This window comes from Leptonotus elevatus, unplaced genomic scaffold (assembly GCF_054856555.1).
Source record: "Leptonotus elevatus isolate MCC_2025b unplaced genomic scaffold, RoL_Lele_1.0 HiC_scaffold_23, whole genome shotgun sequence".
NCBI lineage: Eukaryota > Metazoa > Chordata > Actinopteri > Syngnathiformes > Syngnathidae > Leptonotus > Leptonotus elevatus.
In genome coordinates this window covers 12,501-24,115 of record NW_028233620.1, presented here as the reverse complement: position 1 = coordinate 24,115, position 11,615 = coordinate 12,501, and the positions used below count along the sequence as shown (strand labels likewise).

General features: G+C 42.5%; 1 protein-coding gene across 1 annotated transcript in view; it reads left to right on the top strand.

Annotated features, from left to right (window-relative positions):
- Positions 1-283: 283 nt before the first annotated feature.
- LOC147154884 (large ribosomal subunit protein uL14) overlaps positions 284-11,615 on the top strand; it is a 22,768-nt gene continuing 11,436 nt past the window's right edge. The window contains exons 1-3 of the mRNA XM_086066733.1: positions 284-372; positions 9,822-9,905; positions 10,652-10,780. Coding sequence (XP_085922859.1) covers positions 360-372; positions 9,822-9,905; positions 10,652-10,780 — 226 coding nt within the window. The 5' untranslated portion in view covers positions 284-359. The remainder of the gene's footprint in view (positions 373-9,821; positions 9,906-10,651; positions 10,781-11,615) is intronic.

Here is an 11,615-nt window from a genome sequence, read left to right as displayed (position 1 = left end):
GTTCCCTTGGCAGTTATTGTGGATTTTTAATGAAAAATTATTGATTGTTGCCAAGTTTGTATGTCTTACAGCAAATAAACAGAAAAAAAGGAAAAATAACCCCCTGGCATTATCGTGTGTGTGCGTGTGTGTGCGTGTGTGCGTGTGTGGTTTTGATTTGTTTCCTTTATATAGTACACTAGTATACTAATATATAATGTTTCATTTTGTTTGTTTCGGGTAAACTGTTTTGTACTTGTACTATGGGTTCAATAAAGCTGGTTTAAAAAAAAAACACGGGTTTCCGGCAAGAACCGGATGAAGAATAACGTTTTCCCACAATCCTTCTTTCTCGTTGTCTCTCTTTTCCAACTGCCGCCATGTCGAAGAGAGGTAAGAATTACGCGTAGTTCAATCCGTGTTGATCAGCAATTTCCCGTTTCCCATCGGACGATACTTTATACTTATTCAGATTCATTAGCTATTATTCAGTTTTATTTGTGTTGGCTTTTCTATTGTCTTCGTTTTATATAGCTGTTATGGTTGCCTCGATGCCTCGCGCTGCCGTGTTTCTGTAAGAGTAGAAACGCAACCTTTTTCCACTGCTGCTCAACATACTAAATCATTTATGTAGATAAAATACGTTAATGACACGATTCTAAAATTGATGTTTATTTGTGCTAGCTCATACAAACCCAGCCGACGTCTTACGGGCAATTTCATATAGAAATGTAGAGGTCTGTCGATTTCTGGCGTCGCCATGTGTGTATCCGACGTAACGTAGGGCTTTGCGTATCAGCTGGGACAGTCCATGTAAGCGAGAAAAAGTTGCCTTGACATTCGATGTTTGATATTCACTCACTCCTACCGTCGCGAAGTTCTACAAATTACATTCTCCAGTGTGACGTGTCATCAAATGACCATAAAGGTCATATATATATATATATTTTTTTTTTTAATTCTGATTGCTGTGGTAGCTAGCAATGGTATGTAACAAACTACTAAAGCTCCAATATTTGTCATATCTCTCATTATAGACAAGTTGGGGACATTCAGCGGACCAAAAAGATCATATCTGTTCAAAAATATTCACAAAAATCAATTAAAACACCCTTTGTCCGCTGTGTGCTTATGTCCCCAACTTGTCCGTAATGAGAGGTATGATAAATATTGGAGCTGTAGTAGTTAGTTGCATACAATTGCTGACTACCACAGCAATCAGAATAAGAAAATGTTTTTTTATTGATTTTTGGTGAATATTTTTTAACATTGGTCATTATTGTCCCTTGCATGTCTTCAAATTGTCAAAAATGAGAGATATGGTAAATATTGAAGCTGTAGTAGGTAGTTGTTTACCATTGCCAGCTACTACAGTAGCCAGAATTTTAAAAAAAATCACACTTATGGAGAATGTAATTTGTAGACAGTCCCTAACTTAGACGGTAGGAATGAATATCAAACGTCGAACATCAAGCCAACCTTTTTTCACTGCCAATGTACGAAAAAAAAAATAGACTAGATGTCGCTTGACTCTCTTAATGCCAGTCAGTTTCCAGAAAAGATACCCTCAAAAAATTTCCTGGAAAAGCTTGTTGTCCTGGAAAATTATATTTCTGTACTTGTTATGTTGTTACATCCAAATGTTGTTGTTTTTTTTGTACTTTTGCACAAGTGGCACAGTGCTGGATAGGTGGTTTTCAAGACATGTTTACAATAGCTACCAACTACTTAATTGTGGCATTTAAGCACAAACTATGATAAAACTGATTTAGAATCAGTATACATTATTGTTGTCTGAACATTTGCACAGGAATTATATTTAAATAAATGAAAGCTTTAAATACTTTTTGTTGGGTTTATTAGATTCAAATCGTAATCGTCCTGAGTGATTGTAAAAAATAAATTGACGTTTTATTTTTCGGCCACATCGCCCAGCCCTTCCTTGCAAGCATTCGCCGCTCATACAGGCTTACGGTAATTTGGAATACACCGATAAGATTTTCTTCCTTTTTTGTACAAGGGTTTTTCCTGGCTCAAATTGAGGCAGAGGTGGTACCATCCTGACATAATGGGCGACTACCGATACCAGGTATCGGTGCCAACGCAGTCTTATTTGAAGGTATTGGTACTCGCATCGGTGACGGATACCATTATTGGCCGCCCTCCTGCAGCCGTTTTACGATCATGAACTAGAAATGAGAAATTATATGAATTGCCATTAATTCTAGGGCGAGTGCGATTTACTATGTGATTTAAACAAAACAAAAAATGTTTTAGGTCCTGTTCTATTTTCCAACATACACAAATAAATCCATGTTATTAAACATTAATCAACCAGTGAGAAGCATTTGATAAAACTTTTATTATAAAAGTGCAAACGTTTTCATGGTTCTATTTCGTCCTTCCTGACCGCCAAGTGGCGATGCTGAAACAGCACGTAAAATCCTCCACGCGCACGCGTCACTCGAGAGAGAATTCTATAAAGGATATGTCCATTGTTCCAGCTGACGTGACCCTCATGTATAAAGGGGGAGTGTAGCCGGAAACGTGTCTCTTTGAACCTTCTCGCTCTGTCACTCGCGGCAGTGTTTACCGCTGTTCTTCGTCTCCGTATCTGTCGGGCGGCCTGTGATCATGTTGATCAGGGCAGCAGGGTTTCCTGCCCCCTTTGGCTGCGACGGCTCGGTGTATTTTTCACTTTTTAATTATATGTATAAACGTTGGAGCTCCCCTTCCATCTTTGCATGGTTTCGCTCATCGCTGAGTGAAGCTTCAAGTTAGTTAGTATTTATGGTGAGAGTCAGCGACTGTTGACGTCCTGCCTTCTGTTGCTTGGCTTGTTTTAAAACTCGCTTGTGTGATACGATTGTGTATCTTTTTCTAACTTGTATTGCTTGCCTCTCAACCTTTGCGGCTCCGTCCGTGGGTCGCTACCCGCCTTGATGTTGGTTGATGACGTCTACTACTTTATGAAGACACAAACGTTCACTTGCGTGTTGCCGTGAGCACTTGTGGATTTGTTTGTTCCGTTGGTGAAGAGGCCGGTTTTCTGCCTCCTCTCCCACACGAAGATGGCAGCCGGTTGACTTGCGCACTCCCTTTGTTTTTTGTTTTTTTCGCACTCTCATTGCGCGTCGATTAGCGGCTGATATGGACGATGGCGCTCGCTGTAAGCACTGTGGCGACCCGAAGAGGGACACGCTGACTGCTGTCTTGACTGTAATGCAGTAGCGACCGTTGCTGCGACGGTCCACGCTCCGGTGAACGCTACTCTTGTTAGGCCTCACCAGGACGCAGCGGCTGCCCAGGGGCGGTCATCGCCGAGTGGGGGAATGCCCCCCCCCCCCCCCCCCAAGAGGGGTGGGCAAAACGCAGGTCTGCTTCTCCTGCTGCCCTTGATTATCGGATTATCGGATTAAGAAGAGTCAGGCTGACTCAGATTGCCTTACAGTTGATTCACTTGCAGGCGTGTGTAATGGCAATACAGACTCAGTTGGGTAATCAAAACCCTAATGCTTCTCAGGCCTCATCAGTGGCGTTGCCCGATTCAGAGGTGGACATGCCGGATGCAACACTCCAATTGCCCTCCCAAGCGGACGACGTGGATTCTGGGCCGCATTCGGGAATGGACTCTGTGTCCACTGCCCTGTCTTCTCCATCTGACCGTTTTTCAGCTGGTGCGGATTTGGTGCGTTCTGTTATGCTTAACGCTTTCCGATGTTTAAAATTGGCCATGTCTGTTTTTTCTCAGCCCCAGGCTGAGTGTGGCCTCTCTCCGATGGTCTACTCCGAGTCTTTTTGTATCCCAGAATCTCGTCTTTTTTTGACAGACCTTCATTCCTGCTGGTACAACTCTAGTGTAACTCCAAGGCTCCCTGCGGGCGGCCGTGCAAACATGCAGTGTCTTAATCCTATTGGTTTGGACCGTATGCCTAATGTTAACTATTCTGTGGCCTCACTCGTCTCCCTGGAGGAAGCCCTTGGTGAGGCTGTGAGGTGCTCTAGCCCTCATTGGCGCTTGATGGACGAACTGGTCATTAAACCTTACAATGCGGCAAAGGTTGTAGCACGCGCATCTCCTACTGGCTCGCTCCGCATCTTTGAGAGACAACGTAGTGGATGAGGCTACATCATTCTGTAACATGGCACTGAGAGATTTAACCCTCTTTTCGAGGGAGCATGGCCGTATTATGGCTTTGCTCATCCAGGGTCCTTCTGGGGGATCACTCGTTATTGCTGGTGGCCCCTCTTTCTTCAGACTTTACCTCTCCTACACAGTCTCTGCTCCTCCGAACCGTGGATCCTGCCCAGTCCGTTGGATCTGCTGTCCCAACAGCAGGGTCACATTTGGCATCCCAATCCCCACCGACTCCATCTGTGTGTCTGGCCGATGAGGGTCGAGACCCATTGATGACTGAGTGCTCGTCTTCTGTTCAGCATACGGTCCTTAATGCCAGGGCTTCGTTCACTCGTTCGCTGTATGCTAACAGGTGGAAGCTGTTTACGGAGTGGTGTGCAAGTTGCAGGAGGGATCCCGTGACATGCCCTATTCCCGCTGTGCCGGAATTCCTCCAATCTGTTTACAATAAGGGCCGTTCCCCTTCTACGATCAAGGTCTATGTGGCGGCCATTTCGGCCGGCCATATTGCACTGGATGGCAAGTCTGTGGGTTGCCATAACCCTAGTGGCCTCCTTCTTCAGGGGTACCCTTCGCCTTTGTTCTAGGAACCCGCCTCAAGTCCCCACCTGGGACCTCCGTCTGGTACTCGACGCATTGAGTAAGTCCCCTTTCAAACCGTTGGTCGAAGGGGAAATTCGCTGGCTGTCTCACAAGACAGCGTTTCTGCCTGCGATAGCATCCGCTAAGCGGGTGGGGGGGCTCCACGCCCTATCTGTTAGCCCCAAATGCCTTCGTTGGCACCCTGACAGGGCAGGGGTCACGTTGTGGCCAAATGCTGCGTTTGTGCCAAAAGTTTTGTCTGGCTCTCACGCCAACCACCCTATTCGTCTCGCTTATTTTGCTCCACCTTCGACGGATGGGGTTGACGCCCCGGGGTTTTGTTGTCCTGTGAGGGCGCGCTGCTCTTATTTGGATGCTACGGCATGTTGCCGTGCATCCACCCAACTTTTTGTGGCTTACGACGGCCCAAATAAAGGGGGGTGATTCGGGAGTCGTACCGGGTCTCTGGTTCCCCTCCTTCTGGGGTGCGCTGTCACTCCACCAGGAGTGTGTCTACGTCATGGGCAGTTTTGAAAGGAGTGTCCTTGGAGGACGTTTGTGCGGCTGATTCCTGGTCGTCTCCTTGCACGTTCTCCAGATTCTACAGTTTGGATGTCACCCTTCTCATCCACTGGATGTGGTTCCAGGTCCGGCGGGGGCACCTCTGTGAGGCACACTTTCCCGGGTCTTAGTGACATCGCTGGTATTTGGCGTTTCATGCTGTTTAAGCACCGCCACCTGGCGGTCGGGAGGGACAAAATAGAACGAAAGTTACGTATGTAACTACGGTTCTATGAGTCCCGAGCGACCACCAGCCTTGCTTGTCACTCAGGACCCTCGTGTTGGTTTGCGCGAGAAGGCTCTGAGAGACACATTTCTGGCTATGCTCCTCCTTTATACATGAGGGTCACGTCAGCCGGAACAATGGACATACCCTTTATGAATTCTTTCTCGAGTGACGCGTGCGTGTGGGGGATTGTCCGTGCTGTTTCAGCACCGCCACCTGGTGGTTGTTCGGGACTCTTAGAACCATGGTTACATGCGTAACTTTCGTTCTGTACTTTCAAAAAGTCACAGTAAAAATAAACTCAAAATGTGTATAGTATATTCTAATTCAAACTTGAAAAGAAAAAACTCTTCTCGATACCAATTAATATATAAAATTCACTCAGTAACAGCTAGGAATGCACTCAAATGAATTCTTTGGGCCGAATCCGAAAATGATAAATGCTTGGGCAGAAACTGATTTGTATTATCATTGCATTTTTAATAATTAATTAAAATTATATTGTTGTTATTAAATATTTAGGCCTATTAAGCACAAGCATTTTAACAAAGCACAATATAAATTGAAATGCATCCACATCACAGACATCAGAGACATGTTGGCAAATGGTACATTAAACACCAAACGCGGGGTGAGCAACTGAGCATGCGGTGCCGTGCGGATGACGCATTTGTAGGCTATTTGGAGCGGGGTGCGGCGCACTTAAAATCGGCACATTCACATATTCACCAACGTTTAAAAATAAATTTCTTTGCGCCAGCCAATCGGCTTTGGGGACTTACTGCAGGCACACACGGCGTCCTGTACAGATCTGTAAGTGTTTACTTTTTTAAAACTGTTGATAGCAATAGTGCTAACTAAGGCTGGGCAATATGGCCCAAAAATAAAATCCTGATTTTTGCAGTCATTCAGGATGATTACGATTTTAATCTAATAAACCCAACAAACATTTATTTAAAGGTTTCATTTATTCTAAAATAATTCCTGTGCAAAATGTTAAGACAACAATAATGTATACTGATTCTAAATTAGTTTTAACATAAATTTAACATTCATAGTTTGTGCTTAAATGCCACAATTAAGTAGTTGGTAGCTATTGTAAACATGTCTTGTAAACCACCCATCCAGCATTCTCTGCCACTTGTGCAAAATTGCAACTCACACAAACATTTGAATGTAACAGAACATAAGAACAACACCTTTTAATAATCCAGAAGACAAAAATCCACTTCACAATTTAGCAAATTTTCAAAGATTCAATAAAAAAAAAGGACAATTTGTCAAATTAATTCGATTTATTGCCCAATCCTGGTGCTAACATTAGCTAAAGTATTTAGCACTGCCACCAGAATGCAAGTGAAAAAGTGGAAGCGCTCAGGGGCTCTCATCAAAGAAAAAAAGGAAGGCGAGGCAGATTCTCACTACACAATATCTTATATTGCATAGCGTCTTTGTTTTTTTGCCAAAATGCATCTACACAACTGACTTGATGCCCCTCTTTGGTACTAAACTTTCAGTTGCATCCGCCATTATAGCGTCGTGTTGAAGTCGCCTCCACATTTCCCTCCCCTCCTGAAATGACTCCAGCTAAGACGCACACAGTCTCTCTGGTCACACTGTCCATGTTAGGGATGGGAATTGATAACTATTGATTAACAATTTGATTCTTTATTGATTCTCTTATCGATTATTTTTTGGAAAAAAGTTGAACATAAATAAGCAGCTTTTTTATGTCTTAGTTGTATCTATAAACAAGAGACATGTTTAAAGTAACATGGCCTTACAGACCCAACAGTGAAGTTTTAAGGTCTACATTCAAGGACTCAATGGGGTGCCATGGGGTCCCCAGAAAAATAAAAGAAAGAAAGAAAAAAAGATCATCTGTAGAAATTTTGAACATACAACCTAAATTATTTTGTGACAAAAATGTCCAACTCCAGTAAGATGAACCCTGAGCACTTAAACGCCTCCTTGTCTCATTCAAAACATAACACAGCCAGTAGACTGGTGTTTGACTCCCGTGAGCAGAGTCGGTGTGGAAGTAGCGAGTGCTGCTTTTATGTCATGGTTCGTTTTATACATCTTTGCATGTTTTGCAACCTTGAATGGACCCTGATGAAAAAAACAACAACACTTGCGGACCGCGGCGTTTAGTCAGATACGGGCTTTAACATCAGCAGTTACTAACGCCACGTTTCACATTAAGGCAAACTGGTGCTAATATATTACTACCCGTACCTGGAGTGTTGAACACTTGCATTGCTGGCGAGCGTTGCTTTTGTGTTGATCCCACCAGGACGCCGTAGCGCTCACAAACACGACAGACAGTCATCGCATGCTGTGTTCAAATCCATAGTGTTAGTGTTTCCTCCCCTTAGATGTAATATCCAATTTGCAAACATTGCAAGTTGGCCTGTTAGCTTGTCTTGGAAGATGTCAACAAACTTTCGAGCGTGGAGCCATGTTTGTTGCTCGGCGCGTATGGAAATGTCGCGTGACTCGCGGTATGTCATCGGCCCACACCGATAAGGGAATAGTTATCAAAAGCAGCAAACGATGCAAAGTAATTGAAACACTGGGAGCCGCTTATCAACAAGAATCCTTTTTTTGATTCTCATCCCTAGTCCACGTCCTCTGCTGCACCCCTTTACAAATGATCTATCTAATCTCAGCCCATCGCAATTACTTAATCGCGTGTTTTCGAACCGCGGTTAAATCACAAATGCAGTTAATCGTTCAGCTAATTAATTGTGTGCAATGTATATATTCGGGTATAAAGGTATTTTATTTAAAATCATCTGTTATTTTTGGCTGGGGAATTTTTTTTAGTAGTGGTATCCGTATCGGTCGGAAAAAAAGTTGTATCGAACATCCTTAATCCTGACCATGCGCCATGACGTGCATGTACTCTGTAAATTAAAATTTTTGCAGCTAATTTATAATACTCCCATGTTCCGATGTTGATGATGATGATGATAATAATAATAGTTCCAATAAGAATATGACTATCAGGTTAAATTTTTCATTCATTCATTAAAACGGTTCTGCCGTAACATTTCATAAGTGGGAAGTATCGGCCACTGTTTTTTCCAGGATTCAAAAATATGAATTTCCGTTGCATGATATGGCGACGTTTTAAAGTATAGCTTTGAGATATAGATGAAAATTGTATTTCCAGGTTTAGCCAGCAAGACAATGAGACGCCTGACAGCCAGCGTCATGTCAAATATGCACAATATATATACAGACTACAAACATTTTGCATTTCCACCATGGATGAAATATTGCCGTCATGACAATCATTAAAAAGTCATCCACTAGTACATACTAAATTGTAAATATTGTTTAGCGATGTTGTAAAACACTATTATGTTTATTCATTTACATACTGTGTTTTTATGACTTTGGCGCCATCGCTCCCTCGAAACCAGGAAATGGCCCTGTGTGCAACACTTGCTCCGTCCTATATCGTCCTGTGGTTTTTCTTTTTTAAGACAAAAAAAGGTTGTGCTTTACCTTGACTAGGTTCGGCGACGACTGCCGCCTGTCAAACTGACAGTTGTGACGTGTCTTATCAGCTCATGTTCCGTGGCGGAGCTGTCATGTGACGCTCCACGCCGACTACGCAACTACGTCGCTCGATCGCCAGAGAAGTGGATCCCATGTGTGGGAAAGTTGAAAAGTTCCTTCGTCCCTGTTTAGTGTGTCCGGTCCTGTTTCCTGATCTCTATTGCTTCTTTATCGCAGTCCATTTCGTGTTTGCAGTGATCTGATATGGCGTTTGCTGTTTGTTTGTCACATTCCTTTGAGAGAAAAATAAAAAAAGAACATCAAAAAGAATGTGACAAACAGCAACACATTACACCAGAGCAGAAAAGGAATGGGCTACACAAGAAAACCTCAAATCTGCCATATCAGATCACTGCAAACGAGCAAACCACATCATGGACTGGGACAAAGCAAGCATCATTGGAACAGAAGAACAAAAGATGGATAAAAGAAGCAATAGAGATCAGGGAACCGGACACACTAAACCGGGACGGAGGAACTTTTCAACTTTCCCACACATGGGATTCACTTCTCTGGAGATCATCGAGCGATGGAGGGCGTAGTCGGCGTGGAGCGTCACATGACAGCTCCGCCACGCCCAGGAACATCAGCTGATAAGACACATCACAACTGTCAGTTTGACAGCTTCTGAGGAAGGCGGCAGTCGTCGCCGAAACTAGTCAAGGCTTAGCACAACTTTTTTTTTTGTCTTAGTAAAGAAAAAACACAGAACAGTCAGTGAAATCCTGATTGTAGTGTGTGCTGAACAAAATGTTTGTTTTACAGGACGTGGGGGTTCATCCGGAGCCAAGTTCCGAATCTCTTTGGGTCTTCCAGTGGGAGCGGTTATTAACTGTGCCGACAACACTGGTATGCTTGAGATAATGAAATGAAATAATCAAAACTTCAGTACAGCTGAAAACCTCTGAATGCTACGTTTGTACGTGTCGTGTAATTTGAACCATTTCAAAGGACTACCTTTCACACAACCTTTTGTGTGTTCTTGCATTATTCGAGTAATAGCTTTTAATATTTTGATGGTCTATCATTTTCAGTCATGTTTGGAAACGTTATTGTACGTTGTGAATAAAAAGCTGAACGTGGACAAAATCACAAATTAAATCGAAATCGCAATATTTGTCAAAGTTGCAATTAAATTTTTCCCTAAGTATGTATCCCTACTCGTCTCGGCACAGCATTCTGATTAATATTGCACCACCCATTTTTGTCAGTCTAAGGGGGCGGCAATTATGCCACTTGCTGTCGACTGCAAATTACATCACAGATGCTTAGGGCTCATGTAACCAATCACGGCTCAGCTTCCGAAAGCATTTGACCTGTTGTCTGGGTTTGGTTCATGTGACAGCAAACTGAGCCATGTTTGGTCATTACCCGTTTCCTGAGCATGTGTGATATTATCTTCAGTCGACAGCAAGTGGCAAAATTTGTTTTTGATGGGATTAATTGCACATGAAAAACAATCAATTTATTACATTAATAATCAACTAAATATTCTATTCTTACTGCTGAAAATAGCTAAATGAGTCAGGTATCCCTTGATCTTTTGCATACAGGATATAATCCATGATTTAATTGTGATGGTCTTTGTTTGGAAGGTGCCAAGAACCTTTATATCATCTCAGTGAAAGGCATCAAAGGGCGTCTTAACCGCCTGCCTGCTGCTGGAGTGGGTGACATGGTGATGGCAACAGTCAAGAAAGGGAAGCCTGAGCTCAGGAAGAAGGGTGAGTTCAAATGGAATGATGATTTTTATCCTTTTTACTTGCGTTTAACTGTGTTAGATACTGTTTGGGGTAGAACAATACATCGAAAATCTATTTAATATCGATTTAACTGCTTAAAATATGAATCTATTCGCAACTAACATGTTAACTTGTGCCTTGCGCAGCAGACCAACTTTCAGAGTGGGTTTTGCTTGCCAGGCTTGATTTGTCGCTCTTTCCTCAGATTCCTATTTTGGGAAAAAAAGATAAAATTGTCATGAAAAGTTGTCTAGCATGACCATCCTGCCTGTTAAAGTGTAGTAGACTTGCAGGTGCTACATTGCTACATGTACTTGCCTTTCAACGTAAGCTTTATTTATTTAGTTATTTTTGTTTAGAACAAACTTGATGGTCCAGCACTTGCCCTCTTTTTGTTTGTGACATGCTCGTTGAGGATCACCTGCTTTCAAGTATTTATTTATTTTATTAAAGAGCAACTCGAATATGTTAAAATTGGCTAAATGCAATATTACACCAACTAGGTATGTTCAATACAATTTTTTCCCCCAGACTGTATGAGTACTCTGCTCTTGTAGTTACCAAGTACTGATACCGCTAGTATGTTCGATGCATACATTTAAAAACAAAAAAAGATAATTTTAAAGAAAGACCTTTATATGCAACTATAGTAATTTTTCTTGAAGTTTCATGAATTTAATGTCAATTTTCAATTATTTTAATGTCTGGTTCCTGATCATAAAATGGCTCCATCGGTCCCTTTCGCGACTATCACCAATACCTTAAAATAAGGCCGGTTATCAGCATTGGTATCGGTACTCGCCCATCCTTAATACTA